This window comes from Glandiceps talaboti, chromosome 3, assembly GCF_964340395.1.
Source record: "Glandiceps talaboti chromosome 3, keGlaTala1.1, whole genome shotgun sequence".
NCBI lineage: Eukaryota > Metazoa > Hemichordata > Enteropneusta > Spengelidae > Glandiceps > Glandiceps talaboti.
Genome location: NC_135551.1, coordinates 29,120,504 through 29,147,030, shown reverse-complemented (window position 1 = coordinate 29,147,030; position 26,527 = coordinate 29,120,504). Strand labels below are relative to the sequence as shown.

The 26,527-nt window shown below is 34.6% G+C and overlaps 2 protein-coding genes and 1 non-coding gene across 3 annotated transcripts in view; 1 reads left to right on the top strand and 2 right to left on the bottom strand.

Annotated features, from left to right (window-relative positions):
- LOC144432496 (inositol polyphosphate 5-phosphatase OCRL-like) overlaps nt 1–12,565 on the bottom strand; it is a 37,165-nt gene extending 24,600 nt beyond the window's left edge. Inside the window, exons 1-4 of the mRNA XM_078120714.1 lie at nt 12,142–12,565; nt 7,034–7,113; nt 6,743–6,843; nt 3,306–3,443 (exon numbers count right to left, since the gene is read on the bottom strand). Coding sequence (XP_077976840.1) covers nt 3,306–3,443; nt 6,743–6,843; nt 7,034–7,113; nt 12,142–12,198 — 376 coding nt within the window. The 5' untranslated portion in view covers nt 12,199–12,565. The remainder of the gene's footprint in view (nt 1–3,305; nt 3,444–6,742; nt 6,844–7,033; nt 7,114–12,141) is intronic.
- Nucleotides 12,566–13,704: 1,139 nt separating this feature from the next.
- Nucleotides 13,705–24,166, bottom strand: LOC144453973 (splicing factor 3A subunit 3-like). The gene is made up of 15 exons (XM_078145347.1): nt 23,967–24,166; nt 22,913–22,960; nt 22,460–22,512; nt 21,795–21,900; nt 21,219–21,383; nt 20,591–20,676; nt 19,960–20,098; nt 19,533–19,601; nt 18,842–18,909; nt 18,607–18,714; nt 18,032–18,107; nt 17,508–17,783; nt 16,757–16,847; nt 15,564–15,619; nt 13,705–15,116 (listed from the first exon to the last, which is right to left on the bottom strand). The coding sequence occupies exons 1-15, from the start codon at nt 24,060–24,062 to the stop codon at nt 15,039–15,041; spliced, it is 1,515 nt and encodes a 504-aa protein (XP_078001473.1). The 5' UTR covers nt 24,063–24,166; the 3' UTR covers nt 13,705–15,038.
- A 1,406-nt stretch (nt 24,167–25,572) lies between these two features.
- Nucleotides 25,573–25,644, top strand: Trnaw-cca (transfer RNA tryptophan (anticodon CCA)). Its single transcript has one exon. It is a non-coding gene; the product is annotated as a tRNA-Trp (tRNA).
- Nucleotides 25,645–26,527: the final 883 nt, after the last annotated feature.

Below are 26,527 nucleotides of genomic sequence, written 5' to 3'. Positions count from 1 at the left end.
GCAACCAGGGACTATATGTGATATGTAATGGCATTATTTTGTAAGATACAAATAATTGTTAATGACTAGACGATAGGGAACTGTTACTTGACCCCTTAGACACAACCAATTACTGATTTCAATAAAATGATATGGTACTATAAAGTTAAGGAACAGTAGTACATTGATAAATTCAAATCAAGACAAAAGTGAATTATTCTGATGGTTCGTCTATACATGTATTTATTTCTAGGCTGGGTTATTTTAGCTGAGTACTGACAAAAGTTGATTTCCATGGAAATAACTCCTGCTAACTTACAGTACAGTAGGCAAATTGTGACATATTTTTATATTCACCTCTTGTAAAAGATGTCAACACCCGTTGCACTAAATACACATACTAGTATAAAGTGGTTAGTTGGATAAATTATTTACAAGTAGTGTCTAATTTCCCCTTGCACTGTCTGCCAAAATAAAGTGTGCTTGACATGTCCTACAAAAATATTCCACCAAAATTTTAATGCACCAAAATAAAAATGTTTATATTAGTTGATATTCAAAGTTTTTACTGTACTATACAAAAACTGCAAACACAAACTGTTTTCAACTACATGTAATATGAGAATGAATGGTCATAGATTCTGGATTCACAGTATCAAATGAAAAGTTCTACTTTCAGAAGAATCTAAATATTATTTAGAAGCAAATCCCAGTTTTTGGCGACAACTCATCAGCATTGTAAACCCCTGATAATGCTCAGTGACATCATTGACAATTTGGGATTTGTTTTTTAGAAAATCTGTTTGACGCTGTGAGTTGAAATGTTAACACAGCATTTTGCTGACAATACATTAACAAACTCAATACCTCTCCCACCATTCATGTTATACCTAAACGTTTCAGGTTTCATCAACATCATTAGTTATTCCGTGCATCACTCTCGTACAGATATGTAAATTAAGGTCATGACCTTTGCCCCATGCATGTAAGCAGGTCGCTGGCCATTGAAGCATGTCTTTCTAAAGCTGGCAATGTACCATTGGTGTATTTTTTGTGTGTTTGTACTGTATATTCAAACGTACCAGCCGCTGCAAGGGTTATAAAGTGATTTATCACGACTGGCTCCATTTATATATTTTAAATCCCTTTTACAATTTATAATATTTCACTCATTTTCAATTTCTGTTTATTGGTAACAGCAGTACAGTATATACTAATTGACTCGTACATTTTTATCATATCTATTTAATTTGAAATGGACAGCTTGGTGATAAGAAAGACAAATGAAATCAACATCAAACCATTACCTAAAATTAATCAATACACATGATTTAAATTTGTCATCATAATTTTATATTGAATGGAATTGAATGATATTCACATTGAAAAGAAAAAAACAAACTGAGAAAACAGAAATCAGAAAATAGTTCTGCTAATCACATCTGACCCCTAGAAACAACAAATAATAGTTCATATCTTGGATGAAAAATTGTTGAAACAAATATCTCCCCCCTACCCCCATGACATATGATAAACTATGATAGCAGAGAGAAAACAAAGAAAACAAAATCAACTATAATTTATAAAAGTAACTTTCTTGATTTACTAATACTCTGTTAATATAATATTAATAACAACATAATTACAACAAAACACTGCTTTGAGTTATTTTGATTTAATTATGTACAGTAAACTTATCATGAAATATCAATATAGTAAGTCAACTACAACTCACACTATTCTATCAAATAATGCCTACATACTGTAGGTTAGATCTCAGTAATGCAAAACACGTAGTACATATTATGCATTCTAGAGATCTAAATGATAGAAATTAAGATAATCTGATGATTTGATTTCATTGTACAATATGTCTGAGTGAACACTGGCAATTCCATCCCTGGCTAACAATGCACTTTACAACATCTATCACAATGACAAATTGTGTAGCTTTTCAAGTTATGCCTCAATGACAATAACAAAGATGAAAATACCTAGCCTATGCCCTTTTGATATGTACTGACTAATTCTTTATTTTTAAGGGTTAACATTTTTGTTAAGGGTGGTAAGGAGGTAAAATGTACCTGAGTTGGTCAGAGTTCCACAGTCATTTCACCAGGGTTCCCTACCAGTGTTTTTGCTAAGAGTGGTAAGGAGGTAAATTCTACCAGAGTTCCACAGTCATTTTATCAGGGTTCCCTTACCAGTGTTTATGTTAAGGGTGATAAGTAAGTAAAATGTACCTGTGTTCACTAGTTATTTTACCAGGGTTCCCTACCAGTGCTTTTGTTAAGGCTGTTCAGTATGAAAGTAGGTAAAATTTCCCTGGATTCACCAATCACTTTACCAGAGTTCCCTACTAGTATTTTTGTTAAGGGTAGTAAGTATCAGTTACAGCCAGTACAGCTTTATGTATTGTATCTACCTAGTTCCCCATTCATTATACAGTAGTTACTACCCCCCTTGACAGTCAGAGTATAAATCTATTATGTAAAAGATACAATAAAAGTTTTACCAGACACCCCCCCCCCCACCCACCATATTATTGAGGTTGTAAAACCTCAGCAAAAACATTGTACTGCAATACACATTATATCTTAGCAAGGATTATTTACTTGACTTTCTTCTCAAATATCATTCACAATTTATGAAATCTAGTTGCTATACTAAATCACAAAATTAACAACTAACATCAGATACTGTATGTTACAATCTATTTTAGCTATCTACAACATTTTGCAGTAACAAGATAGTAAACTGAAATGATACAAATATATCTCTTTACTCTAGACACTTTCTACTGATTGATTAAACCATATAACAGTAGTTAGATTATAAGCACAAATTTCTAGTATTCAGATATTAATCATTTCCTAGATTCTCACATTTCCTCTGTATTTTTGTTTTTAAAATTTCACTATTTACATTTCATATTTATTTCCATTTCCTCACACGTCCCTAGTATGCAAACACTGAATACCTGATGATTGTATTGAGAGTATGGTGCCACGTGTTTTCTGAATATCAGCCCAAGAAACACTTACAGCTCAAACTGCAACTCAAATGACATTTTTCAAGACCTTAGATAAGGATGGTGACCTCTGACTTATGACCTCAAGATATGGGGACCATGACCTTATTAGTTGGCATGACAACATGATCAGATCATGCTGTCCTGATGTTTGATCTGGTTAAATAATTCATGCGATTATTATTCTTACAATTATTCACTCATAGAATCTATGGATATCCAACATAATCACACGTGGAAGATGATACTTGTCATCTAGTGTTTTGTAATATATAAATGTAATGATGTGACTTACTGCCCATTGCCTTGTTGAGTTCATTTAAAAATATAGTTGCTTTGGATCCAAACGGCAATTCAAATACAACGTCTGTTTCATTGGTTGTGATTCGGACCGGTACATCGGCACCTGGTAATGCCATTGAAGATTCTGATTCTGAAAACAACAGAGATGACAAGTGTGACCCTGTAATATTTGGTAAAAGAACGAGTAATACCATTGAAGATTCTGATTCTGAAAACAACAGAGATGACAAGTGTGACCCTGTAATATTTGGTAAAAGAACGAGTAATACCATTGAAGATTCTGATTCTGAAAACAACAGAGATGACAAGTGTGACCCTGTAATATTTGGTAAAAGAACGAGCAATACCATTGAAGATTCTGATTCTGAAAACAACATACAACGATACATGTAGATGATATGCGTGACCCAGTAATTATAGTATTCTAGATGCCATCATCAAATCTCAAGATCTCTCTTCCCCTCAATCTTAAGATCTCTCTTCCCCTCAATCTCAAGATCTCCCCCCCCCCCATCTCAAGATCTCTCTTCCCCTCAATCTCAAGATCTCTCTTCCCCCCAAGATTTCTCTTCCCCTCAATCTCAACATTTCTCTTCCCCTCAATCTCAAGATCTCTCTTCCCCCCCCAATCTCAAGATCCCCCCCCCCCCATTTTCAAAATCTCTCTTCCCCTCTTAGATGCCATAGATAGCATCTCAACTAGTACTGTAGACCATAGAGGGTTTACATGGCAAATATGGCAACCATTCAGTTGACACTGATATAACCCCCATAAATGATATACCCATACATTGTATATCTATACAGTATTTAGTAGAATGTTGTCAATTATGTGCTAAATAGTGACAGTGTGAGTTACTTGCATTGTACTTGTGGTTGTCATGGCTATCTGAGGTAAGTCTGAGTAACATCACCAAGTCTTCAAACTCCACACAAATCATCTTTTCACACTGATTATGATTAGTCATGGAATTTTGAGTGTCATAACAGAAGAGTGTCTTTGACTGACACAAAATACTTACTTCTAGTACATGTACTTATAATTATCTGTTCAAACTGACTTATTAGTGTAGTTCCTTCTGCAGTCCATCACATTGAAGAAGTAACTACACACTTTCTAGAGCAATTGTATAATATTGACATACTTTGGTCAATAATACGCACAAGGGATCCAATAACACAGGATCACATAAGTTAACATACTGCATATATAACTATGACAAGGTCACTTGCAAAATGTGTATCAAGTCAGAAAATATGAGTCACGTACTGCAACACTACAGACTGGTAACTGTACTTTGTACATTGCACCCTAAGTACAGGGTGTCACTGTCAGCGTAATGGCTGAAGAAGGGTACCATCGTAGGCTGGATGACTACGAAGCATACCTAGATAAAATCCATGGATGGGGTTTAGGATGTCCCTCCATAGCTATCTTACTAAAGTGTAAGATTGCACTAACAGTCAAACATATGCAGAAAGCACTGGATATGGTGAGACAACTTCACCCTTCTTTGAGAGCTCGAATTACTAAAGTGCCACATGGTGTTGGGTTCAAGAGATATTTCCAAGATATGCCCAATGAAGGTACTGTAGATTTACACATGGTGTCTGAGAGTGTGGATGATTGGGGAGCTGTGATTTCACGTGAGTTGGGAATACCTGTTGATTCGGCTCTCGGACCATTATGGAGGTGTAGGTTATTACAAGGAAACTGGTCTGATTTGGACACCGAAGACTGTGAAACTAGAGTTTACAGGACAGGCTTTGTTTTCACATCTCATCACTCAATTCTAGATGGTATATCTCTATGGCAACTGTGCCAACAAGTGGTCAAAAACCTTAACCTGATAGCCATGGGAGAAAACCATAGTGTGATTAAAAGTCAGCAATTCCCTCCATCATGTAAAGAGTTAATTTCAGAACAAAACAAGGATGCAATGAGTGTAGTTCCTTCTGCAGTCCAAGACATACATGTAGAAGAAGCAACAACACATTTTCTAGAGCGATTTCCACCTGAAACTTTGACAGACAGCTCCATACAAGCACAGGATCGAATCCATCCTTTCATTATTCAAAAAAATCTAACAGCACGATTGGTACAAAAAGCAAAGGAATATGGTATTGGATTAAATGGTGTTCTGACAGCTGCAGCAATATTGGCAATGATATCTATGATACGAGATGGTAAAGTGACCACGAGGGAGGTCTTACACTGTACGGTAATGGTGTCTCTCAGAAGATATTTTGAAGATACAAATACAAACAACTTGGGGAATTACCCATCCTACCTTCCTCTCAGCACATCAATAATGCCGAACTCATTACTAACACAAGATTTTTGGCAACTAGCCTGCAACATACATGAAGAAGTACACAGCCGTATTTCAAGCAAAATACCTTTAGAGCTACAGAAGTCACCTTCCATGGTGAAAGGTACCAATGATAGTGATGTAGAAATCACAGCGGAATGTTTAGATAGAAACCAATGCTTTGAGAGATCACCGTTTCTTATGAGTAATTTAGGAAGACAGGAAGTTGTGAAAGATCAGCTGATAGGTGTTGATTCCTGTTACCGTACTACTGCTGGTGTATTGAATGCTTTTGGTCATTATGTGGTTGGTTTCCATGACAAGATTTTCTGGAGTCTTGGCTACAACACAGGTATTGTGTCTTCAAATAACGCTGAATTATACTCACAGCAGATTCTCCATATTCTCGAAGAGAATTGTTAATGTGGCATCAGCCGAGTTCATACACTTTTTACTCTTGAATATAAACTCATTTAATAATAATAATGTTGGGTTCTTATATAGCGCTTTCCCACGCCGTGCTCAAAGCGCTTTACAATTATTACCCCTGGCTCGGATCAGAACGGCACAACGGCCCTTTAGTTTTCCTCAACTCCCTGGGGAACATACTATCTATTTACAAGGATGATATTCAATATACAGTGTATCTTGAATGTCCACAGTGATAAACCAGGGGTACCTATGATATTTTATAGTTACAATTTATTAGTAGTTCTGTTTTTCCCAATTTGTAGTTTTTGTGTACAAATAACAAAGAAGTTCTTGTTAGTATCTCAATAAATGGCAAAAGATTACTAAATGGACTTTATGCAAATATGCAAATTAATATACTGATATGTAAATTATTGTGCAAATTAGCTACTATCTTTGCAATGTAGAGTCAAAGGATGGTAGCTAATTTACATAAATGATATATTTCACTTTGTGACCCACATTGTCCATCAATTGTGTCAATAATAGCAGGATTCTCATTTTTATATTAATCCAAATAGTTGAGTTACCAGTAAATCCTTCAAATCATCACGTCATGTCACCTAACTGACAACTTAATACTACTGGGATTTGATTCTTTGTTTGAACTTTGACCTGAGAGGTCAGATTGTAAGGTCATACTCACCAACATTGCAAACAAAGTCTCCTTTTATTGGTAGAGCTGTCTCCAATGTGATGTCATCAGCACATATCACTGGTGTTTTACTGCAGGTGTAAATAAATAATCTGAAGAAAAGAAATTGGAAATTATTCTTTGAACATAATTATGGATATTTTTATGGATATTTGGCTAAAGACAGTGTGATGACACTTTAGTTTCTAGGGTCATCTTTTAGATCTTTTAGATCTTCGAAGTTCTACATAATAAACTGGTCAAATTTACATTCTGGTTCCAAATGAATCTATGTTTACTTACGCCTGTTCACCAGCACAATCCACAATGGATAAAAGTCGACTACTTCTCAACCAATCCTGTACAAGAGTGGCTTCCACAGAGTGAACATTATCGGTCAAGGAATGTAATAAAAAAAACATCCATTTTGTATCTAATTTTATTCTATAGCATGTAACACTAGTATGAAATACAGCCCAGGGACCTTGTTATCTTGCTTGACAATGTCAGTCATCTGAAGTTGAGCTAGCAGTATATTGAGCTACGTTCCTGTGCTATGTGTAATGTCCATTGACAAAATATGACACCATAATTTCAGAAAATTATGTCTTCCAGCAAAAAGACATACATTAATTATCAATTGCACAATAGATCTAATTGTATAAGTTATGCAAGCTATTTTAACTAAGTACCAAGGTTATGATTATTACTAATATTTATATTTTCCCTTTGAACAGCTGTTATCTGTTGTAATTTATATCATAAATACATAATCTAAGCGTTACACACCAACAACCAATACTCTATCAAATAAGAAAAATAAACTTTTACAAAATTTATGTATCTTGAATCAGAATTTTGTTTAAAAAATGGCATGCGTGTGGTATGTAAGTTTACTTATTATGGTTTAACTCAAAATAGTACATTTACTACTTGATATGTTTGTAATTTCAGTATAGAAAATTTACCACAAATACAAAATCACAGATTCCTTTTACTACCACAGATTACAATATTAGTAATTTATTGACATCAGTTAGTTTATAATTAACACTGGTAGCAGTACTATATATGTATTTGATCTGTGTAAATAAATATGGAATGAATAATTGCTGAGTAAACCTCCACCTATTGCTGGTATAAACTATACTATGTCATCACCATTGTGAAGTTCATAATTCATCCATGTGGTGTGACATGTCAGGATCAGTCCTGTTTCCATGGGAACAGTTATCTAGTTGATGACCCTAGATAGTGACATCACCATTCTCATTTGCATATTTTCTATACACTTGTTACTGTGTATTTTTATAACCATTAGCATGGAAAATGTACAATACTCTTGCCAAGCTTGCCTACCAGCCACATGACAAACACTCTTAGTTTAATTTCATTTGAGTTTTTGTAACATTTAAGTAATTCCTCTTGGAATTTTATTATGTTTTCAAGTAAGTGATACATGTAGAATGTCTCCTAGACAACACCTCTAGTTCAACTCCAGGAATAGTAAACTATATACATCTATTTATATATATATATCTTGAAGGCCTTAATCTAAATTATTTTTATACCTTAATATATTTTATCTTGCTTTGATGACCCACTCCTTTCTCACAACTACTCTACAGACTGTCTACAATCATAAAAATTGCATACCATAGAACTAGAATGCTATGCTGATATGAAAGCTTGCCACTATCAGTTTCACTTAGATACAGTGACTTACTCCTAGTATACACCCTGTGTTTTAAGGTCAACTACCTTCATTTTATACCCAGACATGTACACACCATGCACTCCACAATATTTCCATTTGCAACAGCTGGGGTTGGGGGGGGGGGGGGGGGGGGTTGGGGGTTGTTCAATAATCAGGTAACCTCATAGGGTAATACATGTATATTGCAAAATGCAGTAATATCTTTATAAACTTCTTTTTAGCTGTAAAGAATAAGAAAATTAACATGATTAAACAGATAAAACAAAGAAAATTCTATTTGCTTGGTACATCCAGACAGAGAGGGGATGATCTGCTAAAATTGACAGTTTCCAGTACATCCCTCCATAACTATAGAATGGAACAACATTACAATGGTTGGTGAACTTAGGTAGATTTGATCTTTTACTGCTGCCAACAAAAGTACAGGTTAGTAGTCATGGTAACATGAACTAGATACAGAATTATGTCATGTTGATTGTTGTCAAACTATAACACTTTAAAGCCTATATCAAGTTCATTGTCTTGTGGTCACTATCTCTAGTCACTACAATGTAAAAACAGTAATCAATGGAATGGTTTATTTTACACTGTCACTGCACATTTTATCATGTTTACTTCTGTTACCACAGACAAGTACGGGTCTGAAGACTGTACACTGAATATAGTTGGCAACAGTACAGATTCTATCATTTTGGTTACAATGGCAAAGACAACGAACATTAAGATTGATCTGCAATTTAATTTCTGCTGTCAGGTTCTACTAGGGGTGGGGGTGGGGGTGGGGTGGGGTGGGGGGATGCACTAGGAAAACAAAAACCTATGGTAACAAGAATCTATCATGTGAATTTTACCACCTTTCGTCTTACCAAAACAATGTTGAAAGAAAAATGTCACAATAGTTTTAAGTTACATTATTTATTCAGATATACTTTGAAATTAAAAAAAATGACCAATTTAATGTCTATGCACTTTCCTTTTCACTCTGACTATTCATAGGGTCTCAGAATTACCATGAATTGTCAATCCAATTTCCATTCTATGGAGAAAGTGATACTGTACGTGTTAAATGAGGTGATATCAAACAGACCTATAAATATAGAGTGTAAAGTAATCCTATTAAAACTATGAATAGAAGACACTATCAGTATCAATTATAACAAAGTCAAATCAATAATACTGTCAACAGGTAAGTACACCCTGGAGACTGATTTAACTAAAAATGTTGATACATGTGCCAAGTTCTTGACCACAGTAAGAGAAAGTGCAGACTGTTCACAGACAAGGCAGGTCTTGGTAATTGATCTATTTCTGAGTTACTAGGAATAAGTCATTAATGATGAAAAACTGTGTCTGTACACACACTTGAGAAAGTGGAGATCATAGTCTTGTTTTAGGAAAATAGACATAGTTATACAAAATATCTTGGAATTGTCAGGTTTTATAGGTTTTACTGTCTATGACTATTTACTTGTACCATGACTATCAGATATTGTAAACCTAGATATTTTCACTACAAAGTGTTGCAATTTTACAGTCTTCAGCAAGTTCTCAAAGACTAATTTTTACTAATTGCCAGACTGGTACATTGTGTTCATGTACAAGAAGGCATTTTAGTCGCTACTTATTTTGGTGTTTTTGTTTTCCAGCAAAATAAGTGAACTTTTACTAAGTTTACTTCAGCGGAAATGTCCAGGTTTACAGTATAGGGATTATTTTTCATAGTCTACATACAGACCCTACAATAGTACATGTAGGGTGAATAGTTTACACGATCTTCAAGTCTTTGTTGTCAATGGTATTGTTGTCAATTTGCATAAAAGGTCTCAAATAAAACACTATTTACACAACAAAGATGCCTTCCTTCCTAATCTGCGGAGTACTTTCATGACCCACTTCACTTGACACTCTTTAAAAATACTATTTATCTCAACTTAACAGTGTTATGGTAGCTATATGAAGTATATGTACATGTAGATTTGTTGATGTGAATCACTGCATGGCAATACTAACACTGTTTTATGCATGGTTATTGATAGTACATGCTCATTATGATAAGCAGGTGTCACAAGCAGTTCCAATATTTATAGTTTTCAAAACTGGAGTGGTAGGAAAGACCATTCTCTTTTTTGTGTGTATGTCTTCTAAACTTGTCTTTTTACACATTCGATGTTTGTGCTAAGGTTTGGTAATAGAGGGAGAAATAAAAACAACAACTTATATGAACTTCCAAAAACGTGTATTATAATTTTGTTTGTGACCCCATTGTGACATCTGGGGTCCTCAGGTAAATGATTGACCTACATATGGTACTGACATTGCACTTTGATTTCACAATACTGTTAAGTTTTAGTGGCCTATAAATAATGATTTGGCCATCATGATTTTGAAGTGATGATACAGAAATGATCACACCTTCATATCATTCATCTATTAGTTGGCAAATATTCATCAAAAACTTATATCATGTAACACAAATAATCATGGATTTAGTTCCAGATCCATGAAATGATGCATAGTCAGGAGGCTGACATATAATATTCTGAGTTAGTATATTCTGGATACCAGCATGGTCTCTAACTAAACCATGGGGTGTAAATCATAACGATACTGTAGAAGAACTAGACTAGGGTAGGGTTGGTATGGCAAGGCAGTACATGGTCAGGTTACTCCAATCATCCATACATTTGTGTTTTTGTTATGCACAGAGCAAAGCCAACTATTTCTCATTACTCCCAATGAACATAAATGGCAATAAAATATGATAATTCCTAATCAAACTTACATGCATTTATACATTCTGGCCAAACTTGTCAATATCTTGTGATGACATATTTTAGTTCACCTGGAAACCATGACATGTGTAGAACCATATGTGTTCAACAAACTAATTATGGTCTATACAATGAGTGAGCTTCTATGTTACTGGTACTACTGTATCTGTTTTATGTGTATACTATTTGCTATACACCATAACAGATTTTTTCCACTTTTGATGCTGTGTACCAAATCCTATGAATCAAAGTATTGTCCATAACTATCAGCAAACTGAGCATACATAATGTATTGATTGGTCTACAAATAAACCATGAAAAAACCCAGTTCAACGAAAATTGATACCAAAACAATGACGTGGTTAAAATTTAGAGCACCACTTTTGAACTGTAGTGTTTTACAATAAACGGTTATCATGGTGTTGATTTTCTAATATCATTAAAATTATCATTACGTTATTATTTGCTTATGATTTATTTCTGAAATAATCAAATATTGATGAAGGCTTATGTTTATTATAAGAAATATATGGAAAGACCTTAATTTACACAAATCTCAACAATTATTATATGATATTGTACTACGAGTTTAATGTAATGTAATGTCTAGTTAGGTGTTAGTTCAGAATGGCTCATTTGAAAATGGGGAGGAAAAGAAGGGGGGATTGTCAGAGAGCAGGTATTTTAGTTTTATATTCCTTCAATTAATTATTTTCATGATGTTGTCGAACTGGAAGGATGAAATATACAATAATAGTACCACAGGAAGGTAATTACTTTGGCTATTGTGAAAATGGTAAACCCACAATATATGATAAACTATTATTATCAATAATACAATATACAAAAAATTTATGGACATATTCCTTGATAGAACAATTATAAATATTGGAATGGGGAATAAAGAGTATTTAAAAGGATATAACTACACATCTTTCGCCGGGATTCAAGTTTTCCTGGACGGCCGAAGACGCATCCATTTTTCCGGCTGTCTCCTGTTACACGTTTTCTGATTTCAACGGAAAAACACAGATCAATTAGATTATTTCTGGGAAATCACAGCAAAGCAGACAGTGAGTCTCAGTGTGCGATGATGTTACAACCCGGCAAGTATGTTGTTACTGATATACACGTATGTTCTCGGACCATCCCACATCGGAAACAGCTGATTATGTTGGTCCAAAGTGAAATTTCTGTGATACTCCGACAGTACACACACACTTCTATTGTCGTGTACGTTGATAAATACCAGTCCAATCGTCCGATCGTCTTTGTATATAGTCTCACCTCCCTTGTAAGCTAAATCAACAAAAAATGGGGAGGAGCTCGAGTTGACTTAGTGTCCATGTTGGCAGACATCTTGAAACATTTCCAATGGCAATCACTAGAGGGCGATGTGACAGCAACAGGCGTTCGATATATAAATGCTTGATATGAATACAGGTGCAAGTTGCATGAATCACCAACATGACTTGCAGTACAATTCATTTTCTTTTTCCTGTTGATATCTTCCCTTGGGGCTACAAATCACTTTAGCATTGATTCACATAGTAATACTTTTGAAAAGTTTTGGTAACAGTTGCAGGAGTCACTCTGCTATTACCGATACACACATTGCTATTGTGGTTATTGCTGTTGTATATTTTAGATTGAAATTGTTATTTCTCATTGTAAAATCATAGAAACAATGGGTAGGGTGATCACTTGGAAAAAGTTACCATATAAGTAAGTACAATGTCTGTGTACCAGTTCATGTTTGTGATACCTTCATAATCATACTTTCAACAGTATGGATAACATCTTAGCAATTACAAAGTCAGCTGAGACAGAAATAATATAACAAAAAATTATATTAAAGGTCCTGAATTTCTGCATTAAGCAATAATTTTTGCCCATATACATACTTCTGTTGTCACCATCTTATCACCAGTAGAGTTATGTTTTTATATGATCTGGCCAGAGAAATATAGCATAGAAGCCCTCAACCAATATAGCAACACAGAATGGTATTATCAAAGTTAGTAACCATACAGACCGCATTTTGTACTATTTTTATAATTAATACAGTACATTTAGAAGTTTGACAATATGATTAGTAGTGTGTAGTCATTCATTACTCAGGTTTGGTTACTTTATCAGTCAACAAAGTACTCTTTTCCACCCACCCAATCATCACCCTTCCTTGACTGTACAATAACCAGGTGGTGGTGGTGGTGGTGGTGGTGCATGATGGGAGTGTTCAGTACAAAAACTGTAAGCTGGACTCATGGACTCTCCACAGTGCTGGATCTACAACTACATTAGCTCTGCTCTACTATGACAGTTTGTAGCATAGTGTAGCAGATCCATGCTAGGGACAGGTTAGCTAACATATCACAACAGGTTTAATCCTGAAATCACTCATCTTGCTTGAAAATGACTATTAGGGGAGAAACATTCTATACAAAAGTTTAAGACAAACACACATTTATATGTTAAGGTTTGGAGTATTTTATTTCTCTCTGTAGAATAATACAGACACTTTAATAACTATTTTCATCACGACATTATCAAAACATATCAATTACTCAATAAAGCAAGTATTTCTTTGGGGCAAAACTAAAACTTGACAAAGAAATTGTATAAGGGAGGCTTTGGAGTGGCAGTGTATATTTTACATATATTTCTCAAACAGTGAAATAGTTACCTCCATATACATGTATAGTGGAGTTTTCATTCTAACTTTCCTTTCAACATGGTCAAGATGATAAAGTAAAACATTTTTTATCATAAATTCCTCAGATCTCTTCAGAAATGATCCTTTTTTGTACCTGATTTGTTCAACTGGTCTCCGTTATTTGTACAACCCCCTTCAAACCTGATTGGTCCAAAGCCTAAAACCAGGTGACCAACTTATTGTACAACCCCTTCAAACCTGATTGGTCCAAAACCTAAAACCAGGTGACCAAGTTACTGCATTACTGTTACATAACATTTATTAGTTACTCTTCCTTCCAGGGACTACCATGGAATGGCTGAAGTGTGTGGAACACTTGTAAACACAGTTTAATTATCAAATGCCAGCTGACTAAATTCATGAATATTCAAAGATGGGGCTGGTCAAATCTGACCTTGTTTGATTTTACATTTGAAAAGGGAGATGGTTCATATAAAATTGTTCATGTTAAAATACACTAATTCACAGCAATAGTCAATCATCCCACAGTAACTTGGAAGAAAAATGTCCAAAGTGTGTACGATCTGGTTAAAGAATCTGTATTAAGAGAGATACTAATTGACATCTACAAATACTAATAAACATGTATTATCACACAAAGAATTACATGTCATGAAAAATGCTAACATAATATCAAAATTTACTTCCTTTATCAGGAGAGAATTAAATGTAAAACAAAAGTAGTAATTATTACATGTGACAACCCTTACTCAATGAAGGAAACACTGGGGATTGAGAAACATATCTGTAAGCTTTTTTTTTTTAAATATGCTGAAAATGAAAGAAATATAAACATTCTAAAATGTTGCTCTGCAGATTTGATGACATAGACATATGTTGTTGTGACATAGAACACAAAAACTGATGACGTAGCTACATTCTCTAAGTACTCAAGAGCTGATGGTGTAGATACATTCTCTAAGTACTCAAGAGCTGATGATGTAGACACATTCTCTGACTAAGTACTCAAGAGCTGATGATGTAGACACATTCTCTGACTAAGTACTCAAGAGCAGATGATGTAGACACACTGTTGTGACAGACTGAATAAAGTTTAAACTTGAACATCAACAACTTGGTTTGCAATAATAAGACATAAACACTTTACAAAAGTCCCTGTCTCTTCAAGTCATCAAATGTTTTCTTGTTGACAACGTTACCACTAGAATCTTCAAATTCTTCCTGCAAATAATAGATACATTAAAGTATTATTGAGATGTGAAGCAAAGTATAAACTTTATGACAGGAGAGTGTATGTATATATAGGAGTGATTTATATACACACATTTTACATGTAGCTACACTGTCAGATTTCTATGATAACTAACCTGGAGACAGAAGCTTTGTCAGACAAGCATACACTTTATGAAAAGCATCATTTTGGGAGACGAAAAGGGCATAGGTTATAACATAGTGTTCACAATAACAGAGTTGTTACTCAAATAAAAGAATTGGTATGGTAGAAATGTTCACCTGACTGATGAACACATTTTATATTAGGTTTGTACCAACATCAATGTTTACTAGCATAACATAGTATGGTTTTAGAGGCCATCAAGTTTTGGATGCTACCAAATCAAACCTTCTTTGACTAAGTTGTTACAAATAAACTAACTTGATATTTCTTACCTCTGTGTCTGGCTGCCATCTTTCTGTTTGTTTATTGTTCTTTAACTTTTGCCACACTGTAACAAAACAGGAATGCTCTTATTTTAAATCAAGTACCAGGTACCGGTAGTCTCTAAGATATCATTATGCCACGACAGGGCGCCCTCACACATTGGCCAACTCATTTGTAGAGCAAGGCCATAGAGTTGATCGAGGATGGAGAAGCACAAGTATCTTAAGAGTCTAGTTCAACTACTGTTATCATACTAAAAATTTACATTATGATAATACATATTCATATTGAAATTGCCTTCGATGGCACCCCCTGTTGTAATTTTACAACTGCTGACAACAGACTGTGAACAAACAGGGAAAATAAACAAGTGAATTGGATTATTAACACTCAGCATAGCATGTTGGAAGTACAGAGACTTAGACTTGTATTACATTTCATTGTTTGATAAGAACAGGTTTATGGCCTCTTTATGTGTACATGAAATGCCAGGGGAACTGGAAATTTGTTTGTGAATGTAAACTATTATGTAAAATGGCCATAAAACTGTTTTTATCAAATGATGAAATGTAATACAAGTCTCTGTACTTCCAACATAATATGCCAAGTGTTATTAATCCAATTCAGTTGTTTACTTCCCTGTTTGTAACATGTTCCATTCGTCCACGGTCTGTTGTCAGCAGTTGTATATATTACATGATATACCATCATTCAATGTTGCTACTTAGTATTACATAAGTACAGTACTGCTATAGGCATGTCACTAAATGAATTCATGTAGTTGTTAACTTCTTTTGTATAATCTCAATAAGTGACAAAATAATGAAATAAATGATATCATCAAATTTCTTATGATTCTAAAGCCTATCATAATCCATAGATATGAAATCATACATAGTAATGATATATGTCAACAGATATTACAATGGCTCTATTAGTAAAATATAGATATCACAAATAGTTCAAAACAAAACATATTTTTATGTGATATACTGTAAACCTCCAAATTTTTGCTGGACTTATTTTCACTTATTTCATTGAAAAAAATGTGGAAATAAGTAGTCTTTGCACACAAACAATGCACCAGATTTAAAAAGTTGAAAAATTAGTCTTTGAGAAAAATCTGACTGTAAAATTGTAAAATGTTCTCGTTGTAAGAATATCTAGGTTTACAGTATCTTACTATTAATATACTACTTACATGCTACAGCATCTTCTATAAGAGTGACATTAGCAAAGTGAGCAGTGTTTGGAATACCAAGACATCTCATACCATGGGCATGTCTCCATTCCTGTTAATATCAAATAGTTAACATAACCATATGGGTAAATAATGAGACATATATATCAAATTTTTCCTGCAAGTAATTTACATGTTTGAAATAAGTTCTTATTTTGATTTGCCATCTGAAAGGCCCATTTCAGATTTGGTTTACAATTTGCAAAGAGAAAAATTATTTGGAACAGTTACAGAAACACTTATTCCAGAACAAAGAATAATCCTATGGCTTCAGTGATAGGATAGAAGTATTGCGTGAACCTGGGAATGAATCATGGGCTTTTAAATCCATTTTTTTCTTTCACTCTTTCATTTTTCATGTGGTTTTCTACCTTTCCAAGGGTATTTCAGTTATTTTTACTGAAATTGTAAATGTAGAGAACTTCTCTTTTTACTTTTGTGTTTGTAAGCACACTGAGGTTAGTGTGTAATGAACTCATCACAATTTATCATAAATTAAACCATAATTTATGTATAACTTACTCAAACTATACTTCCCCTTGTCAATTCATTGCCAATATCACAACAGTCTGAAAGCAGTGATCACCTGCTCCAGGGCAAGCTGTACTTTAGTTTCAGTTCCATACCTTCCTACAACTTCCTAGTAGCAGTTCATACATGTGACTACATCAATCAATAACTAAAGAACCAACAAACTCTGCCAAATACTTACAGCAAAATGCCTTTGGAAAGCTTTAGGTCCCCTGAATGTATGGTTTCCACAAATTTCACAACTATAACTGATATTTAAACCATGTAGTTTATATAACCAGTATGGTATAGGTTTACCATCCCAACCTAGCGGTAGATTCTTAGGGTTATATATGACGTCATCCTCTTCTTCCTCACTTTCACTCTCACTAAATGTCTCCTCCTCCTCTTCTTCTCTCTCTGTATCAGTTCTGGCTTGTTTACGTTGTATATTTTCTACAGTGGAAAGTCTTTGTTCCTGTGTAATCAAGTATGCAATGAATTACAATTTATACAGCAGTAAAACGTGAGGTATCAGTCAGTGTGAAAGGGACAAGAAACCAGGTTTTCCCATGATAGTTAAGAAGGGAGTGCCTATCAAAGATAATTTTCTATGGCAATGCAAAGTATGGAAGTATTAGCTAATCCCCTTGTAATTGAATTTAACACATTGCTGTAATGTATATTTGGAGTAAGTTTCTTGATAATGATTATCTTATCACTTACCCCTACGTGTTCACTCAATCTGTACACCTGTGCTTCTAGAAATGCAATATCCTTCTGTTTCTCTGTGTTGTCTTTGCTGGAAGAAATAAACAAGAAATGGAGCAATGCTGTAACAGCTGATCATTAGTTGACATAATAATGTCGTACAAAGAATGAAACTGACACAACATTCAGACTCACATTTCACATTGCTACTTGTATGTAAATCTGATTTTGTATTTACCAGCTTCAGATTCAGATTCATGTTTCAATTCACACACCTACTTGCATGTGAATCTGATTTTGTAGCTACCAGTATCAGATTCAGATTCAGAAACAGGTCAAACATGATGTTGCCAGCCAAACAGGCATTATTAAAGAAATGATGGAACAACCTAAATCAGACCATCCCAATGTGTATATTTCCCTAGAATTCATTAGAGCATTAAAATTTATCTAACATCATCAGACAATGTCTTCTAATTGGTTATCATTTAGCCCAAAATAGACTTTCTCCGTGTATTCTCTCTGTCTTTCCAATAAATAATTCTACTGTCATCAGGGTATATAAAACAAACAAAGCTTGATAAACTTACTTTCTACCAGCTTTTCCTGGTTTACTTTTAGCAAACATATTGGGATCCAACTCATCCAAAGATTTGCCTTTTGTTGAAAACAATCTCTGTGCTCTTTCCTCTAGTGTTCTGAAAAACAATATGATGGATAAATTAATATGAATATTCACTTGAACTCAAAACAGACATTTTTTTTTTTTTTTACAGATTAAAGCTATTTCTAAACATTGAGACAGAGTAAGAGAGTGACACCTACCCTCCACATTTCAACCCCAAAGCCATCAAAGCTGATTTCAATCTGTCCAAACCAAGGGATGCCAACTCCTGAAATATAAAGGTGTAGAATTGAGTAAAAAGTCAGTATAAACAAATCAATTGGTCTAGATTCTATTGTTCACAGAGTTTACAGTTTACAGTTCTCTGTAAACAAAGGAATCAATTCTATACATGAATCACACTTTTTTAATGGTCACAGTATTTTTGAGACTATGGCAAATGACCTCTATAATGGTCAAAGGAAATTAAAGTTATTAGAAGGCACAATGTATATTGTAAACCTCAATATTTTCACTACTACAAAACTTTGCGATTTTACAGTCTTCAGCAAGTTCTCAAAAAACAATTTTCTCTAATTACCAGACTGGTACACTATGTATTTGTATAAGAAGGCATTTTAGTCAGTATTGATATTTGTGTTTTTGTTTTCCGGTGAAATTAGCGAAAATAAGTCTTTACCACAAATTTCCAGTATATCATTCATACATTAGAAATAGCAGGATTTTGAAAACAGATTTCAAGGTAAGATTCAAGACTGATGGACAGACAAGACTGAAAGCCAAAGCTCTATTGATACAGGTATACCAGTCCAACCTGAGTGTGTATGTCTATCAGTCAGATAACAATAGGGATATACCACTTTACGTAAATTAATAGGGGTGAGCACTTACCTCTGGTGATGAGAAAGCTGAAAGATCTAAATGAGCACCAGCATGGGTTAAGGCACTGGTTGTTTCTTTCTATTAACAAAGAAAAGCAGACTTTGTTATAATTTCAATTTAAAGTCAGAGGAACTGCAATAATAATGTTTTCATACACTACATGATTTGTATAGTTTCTCAAGCTGTGACTAGGTTTTCCATACACTACAGGTTTTGTTTTTGTTTACCAACTACTATTTTACTGATTGGCTCAGGAAAGTAAAATGATAGACAAGATGGCAGATGGCACACAGGAAAAAGAAGAACTGTGCATGCATCTGGGCATGCTAATGAGAACTACTACTTGCTAAATGAGCACCACCATCGGTAGAAGAAGGAAAGGCTATCTAGAAACACTAAGTGAAATGAAAAAGGCTAAAAATTAACATCTACTTACAGGCCATCCAGGAAATGTTCCTGCTTCCCACTGTGGTTGGAAGTCTTTTTCTATGGCTTCAACTTCATCAGACAAGTCTAGCAGTGGTTTAATTTTGGTGGTATAAATCTGGAGATACTCCAACAACATTTCAATATACCTGGATAATAACAGAATATTACAACTTATTTCAAAACATGACGATTTAAAATAGGCCATTACCAACGATTCTCACTATACTAAAGTATAACCTCCGACTACTTCTGAGGTATAACATAAAGCGGAGTGTTCACACTAGAAATACACATGATTTCTTGGTTGGTTACAATTATGAATAAACACACACAAACCAAGGTACTAAAGAGAACACACTCAAACTTTCTCAAGAGTATGTTACAAGTCATGTGTTACATTTCATTTTATCAAAAATCCAGATATTGGGCTGGCAATATGGTGGCTGCAGTAAGCAGGAACAAATAAGGCAACAATTTCAACACTATTTATGTTTCTTTCAGTGATCATATATATTATTTCTCACTTTCTGGTGGAATAAACCACTCAAAATTGACGTGTTATTACCGGGGGAGGGAACCACATTTTCCCTGTCATGACACTAATGTTATTTTCTATCAGCATGTAAAAACATCCTTACCTTCTGTAATCTGCATTAAGTTTACGTTCCTTTGGAATATCAAATAATCTATCAAAGGTCTGAAGATATGTGATGTAATCAATTTTCTGTTGAAATAAGCCAAGAAAACATTATAAGATAAAATCAACGCTGAATACTTCCAGTTCAGGATTTTAACGACATATTACTTTACCGTTTTAAGTGTGGGCAGAAAAATACTTTCACATCACTTTCAGAATTAGTTTGTATAAATGACAGAAAGAAGTCAAGTGAAAGCTAACTGTGCTTGTTCAAATGTAAATAGTTGTATTAACAAAACAGACTTCTATCACTTTCCTCAAATCAATTAGATCTGATGGGATGACAGAGAGAGAGAGAGAGAGAGAGAGAGAGAGAGAGAGAGAGAGAGAGAGAGAGAGAGAGAGAGAGAGAGAGAGAGAGAGAGAGAGAGAGAGAGAGAGAGAGAGAGAGAGAGAGAGAGAGAGAGAGAGAGAGAGAGAGAGAGAGAGAGAGAGAGAGAGAGAGAGAGAGAGAGAGAGAGACATTCTTGTTGAATTGCTTGAAAACAATAGAACATAACTATATTACCAATATTTTACACCTAAATCTCTGTAGAAATCAACTAGTTATTATCATTATACTATCTTACCTCAACTCCCTTCAGGTTGATACACTTGTAATAACATTCATGCATGTCTAGATATTTGCCATAGCCTTCTTCATCTGTGAATTCTACCATTGTGTTCATTTCTTCTGATGGATTGTCACGTGCCTTGGACAGTTCTTCAAACTCTACCGACATTGGTATACTTATCTAGGAATGGGAACAATAGTAAATCTCAGTATGTCTCTTGAGTGCAAGAAAATATCTGATTTTGGCATTTGACCCCTGAAGGTGTAGGTCAAGGTCAAATATATTAATACTGACCCCAAGGACGCATATAATTAAATTGGGTAGATATTTGAGCCAAGTCCTTGTGTATTGTAGTTTTTTGAGCTATTGTACAAATACAGCAGTGTATTTAAAAAAGCAAACATGACAATCATTCAGTCAAATTTGACAAAGCCATGTAAGTAAATGTTATAAAAATACCCACAACAGTATCACTACTTCATCTTTGAACAAAGTCAAAGATACTTTTTGTACATCCTCAGATGGGATCAATTCCTATACCTCCCCATCAAACAAAACCTCGTTTGATACTTTACTGATAATTCACATTACCTCATTTGGATGTTTTCTGTGAAATTCTTTGATAACTTTCAGTCTGTTGTAGAATTCCTGGAACTCGTTAGGTCCTGAAAGAGCCTGGATTTCTTCTTTCCTGAGACTAAAATGATGATAAAAAAAAAAATTGGTGAGACCCTGTCACAATAATAGTGTACATTCTTGCAAGCAAAGCATGTCTTTCTACTGACCCAACAACAAATAAAACACAGTGTCGTGTATCCAACAGTTTTCAGATGACGTAATAATACACCTCCAGTAAACCTGACTGTATATGTGTGTGTAGTCCATTGCAATAGCAATACAAAGGTGCATTACCACACTTTCATGTAATTTCTGTTGATGTTTTTTCATATTACCTTCAAGTGTGTAAAATCACATTTAGCATTAGGTGTATTGCATTGCTACAAAATCTGTTCACAGATGTGTCTGATTTCTGAAATTTATACCAGGTTCATTTATCACCAAGGTATCTACATTTTAAGCAACCACATGTCAGGTAACCTGGTTCAAATCTTGCCCAAGGACTTCAGCCATTCAGCAACAAACAACAGTGACAAGGCTCAAACTTGTAATCTACAGATTCCAAGCTGGTCACTCTAACCACAGCTATCATGACTCCACAAATAATACCAAATACTAATAGTAGAAATATTCCTTACCCATCCTTGTCTTCATATAAATCTCGTAATGTTGCAGCGTCATCCATTGATCTCTGAGATAATTGATGAAAAAAGACAATTTAGTCATCACTACACAACTACATCATTTGACATCGATTGTCATCCTTCCTGTCATTTCAAATTTGTAAACTGTATATAAATTGACAATTCTCCAAGAAATCCCAGATGTCAATATAGTAACATAGGTGCTTTATTTTCAAACTATGACATTACGAATTCAGTTCAAATAACTTCATTCACTTTGTTTTGCAAGTAGCTAATTAGTCCATTAGTCTTCAATCTTGCCTAAGTTTAGTCTGAAAGGTCCAGCCATCAGTCCACTTAAGTAATCACTCGCTACTCCGTGTCCTGAGAGAGTACATTATATAAGTGAAAGGAACACCTGGATCTTTCAGGCTGACCTTACATTGTAGTTCTCAAAACAATACTTACATCCAATAACATTCTCACTCTGTGATCTGAATTGATCTGGTCTCGTGCCTGTCAAGAAAAGAAAAACATTTTAATTTTTTGAATGAAATAAGTCAGATATAAGACATTACACGTACAGTCAATACATGGAAGTTTTTCTGCATCATTGTTACAGAATTATTTAGAGACACTGAAACAGTTTCAGAGTAGGACATGTGTAGTATTGCATTTTGGTCAATTAAACGACATAATATTGATATATAAATTATATAGATCCGTTTAATTATATAATATAATTAACCGGATCTGTATGACGACTGTTGCTTAGTTTGACCCTATCAAACAACACAGGTACTCCAGTATTAGGATGCTGCAGAGTGGCAACCATGTTTCAATTTTAGAATTTAATTTGGATATCATTATTGCTATACTTCTCATACAATAATTATTAAAGGATTGTTAAAAACATTTCTAGATTTATTCAATATTCCCATAGGACACACTTGATATTAATAAAATAACTGTATTTTATGAGTTTAAAGGTGGAGAATAATATAAAATTTATTAAAATATGATGTACCTGATGGGGTAAAGAAAGTGATGAAATAAATACTAGTAGTCATAATTTAAAAAAAAAAAAGTAACTGTGTTAATCTTCTCTCGCACAAACAGAACCCCTGATAAACCTTGATAATTAGTGACACTTTCTCCCAAGTTATCAGTCTGTAACCATACTCTATTACAAGACAAAATAGTAATATGCTCGTTTACAAGGAGACATGGGACTCATGGGAGAGGTTGGCTACCAAACAGTAACTACATCTGCAAGTTATAACTTATAGTCTCCAGTTTTGTAATCTGATTGCCTAGAACCAACATCGACTTCATGCATTGCACATCAAACCATCATCCATCTACCACCGCGTACCAGTCGTATAGGTCAGTGTAAAAGTCCAAGGGAAACATCTCAAACGTCACCACCATTCTAATACATTCACACATCGGCTGACGATACAATGAACTCGAATGGAAGCAACACATTGTCATTGATTGACCGGCTCCTCCAGCTACTCACCGAGCCTTTCTTGTGCAACGTTTCTTTGGTCATTGCATCCATAAGCCTCTCTCTTTCTTCGTGACTTCTCCTTTGCTGCTCTAATAGGGTCTCCATATTTTTGAGATTGTAATATCAGTGATACAACAGCAGTAGAAATGGCAACGACAACACAACGTGACGAGTATAAAGTTGGCGTCAGATTCAGATTCAGATTCAGCTAGCGTCATATTGAGCGTCAGATTCAGCGTCAGATAGCCTCAGATCCGAAGACACCCGACGGACTCAATCAAACCTGAAATAATACCGTTGAGACTACAGGGAAAGATTCTGCTTCACAACCTTTTGATGGAAGATGGAATGTCTCTGCTTGCACAATTTTTAAATTTTAAATTCAAATTTTTAAAAATGACAACATATTAGTATACGTAAACTTAGCTTTTACTGACACCATGTACATTATTGGCAAAACGTATCAACCAACGAACATACAGTGACTGAACTTGGGGCTATCAATGACGAGTATAAAGTTGGCGTCAGATTCAGATTCAGATTCAGCTAGCGTCATATTGAGCGTCAGATTCAGCGTCAGATAGCCTCAGATCCGAAGACACCCGACGAACTCAATCAAACCTGAAATAATACCGTTGAGACTACAGGGAAAGATTCTGCTTCACAACGTTTTGATGGAAGATGGAATGTCTCTGCTTGCACAATTTTTAAATTTTAAATTCAAATTTTTAAAAATGACAACATATTAGTATACGTAAACTTAGCTTTTACTGACACCATGTACATTATTGGCAAAACGTATCAACCAACGAACATACAGTGACTGAACTTGGGGCTATCAATGTCTCGGTTGTAAGTATTTCAACTCTATTTCACATATTTTTCCCAAATAAAAATTGTGCAAGCAGAGACATTCCAACTTCCATCAAAAGGCTGTGAAGCGGAATCTTTCCCTGTAGTCTCAACAGTATTATTTCAGGTTTGATTGAGTCCGTCGGGTGTCTTCGGATCTGACGCTATCTGACGCTGAATCTGACGCTCAATATGACGCTAGCTGAATCTGAATCTGAATCTGACGCCAACTTTATACTCGTCTATCAATGTCTCGGTTGTAAGTATTTCAACTCTATTTCACATATTTTTCCCAAATAAAAATTGTGCAAGCAGAGACAATCCAACTTCCATCAATAGGCTGTGAAGCGGAATCTTTCCCTGTAGTCTCAACAGTATTATTTCAGGTTTCATTGAGTCCGTCGGGTGTCTTCGGATCTGACGCTATCTGACGCTGAATCTGACGCTCAATATGACGCTAGCTGAATCTGAATCTGAATCTGACGCCAACTTTATACTCGTCACAACGTGAATCAAAATGTCGGATACATTGTGTGTTCGAAATATATTTCCTCGAGTTCACGCCCTCTAGTGGTAATACGTGCTATCGATATGAATTTACATTATCAGCATTGCATGAATAAATTTAGTTTTTCTTATTTGACATGTCTAAAAATATATCCCAAAATTTCGATCAATGAACAGAAATCACGCACCCAAGAAAGGCTAAATTATACACATTCTATACTTTATATTTAAGTAATCAACCTCTTCACCCAGCAATGACTCCGTGGCGCAACGGCAGCGCGTCTGACTCCAGATCAGAAGGTTGCGTGTTCAAATCACGTCGGGGTCAGTAGCTCTTTTGCATCTCTGAAATTATAGATTTGGCGTCTTTTTCTAAGATTATCATGAACTGCTTTCTTTTCCCTACCAGTATACTATATTCTATGTACTTTAGACTAATTTTCTATGACGTGTGTATGAACTACATGATGTTAATCTTCTATGGCAATCACATGTAATATCAATTATCATATAATTTTGTTTACATAATATCTTTCATAATCATATTTCTGGAACTATTTTAATACTTAAAATGTTTTTCCACCAAACCCTCCATCCTTAAGATAGAAAGTATTTGTACATTTAATTTAATTTGATGCATTCATTTGGTTCATTTTGGCAAGGGGGGGGGGGGAATATGTGATTATTAAAAGTAATTAATGGTAATTTTGAACAAAAGTGCAAATAAGTCAAATGTTAGTTTTCAACTGACGACTAATTATTATGTACATCATCTACTATTAAAAACATATGTTGACATTCATACCTTGCTACTTGTAGGAATAATACTGACTGACCCTCCAGGCAATCGCCATACTATTAGCCTGTCTACATTCATGACATTGCTAATATAAATGCTAAGTGTGTATGCATGCACATAAACACATACACATGTACTGTATATAAACTGTATTTTATAATGTATGTATACCAAGTTTGTGTGTGTATGTATGTGTACTATATTGTATCACTGTGTATATGATGTATGTGTGTGTATGTATGTATGTATGTATGTATGTATGCATGTATACTATATTTTATCACTGTCTATATGATGTATGTGTATGTGTGTATGTATGTATGTATGTGTACTATATTGTATCACTATGTATATATGATGTATATGTATGTGCTTACTTATGCATATATATACAAGTCAATCTAATTAACAT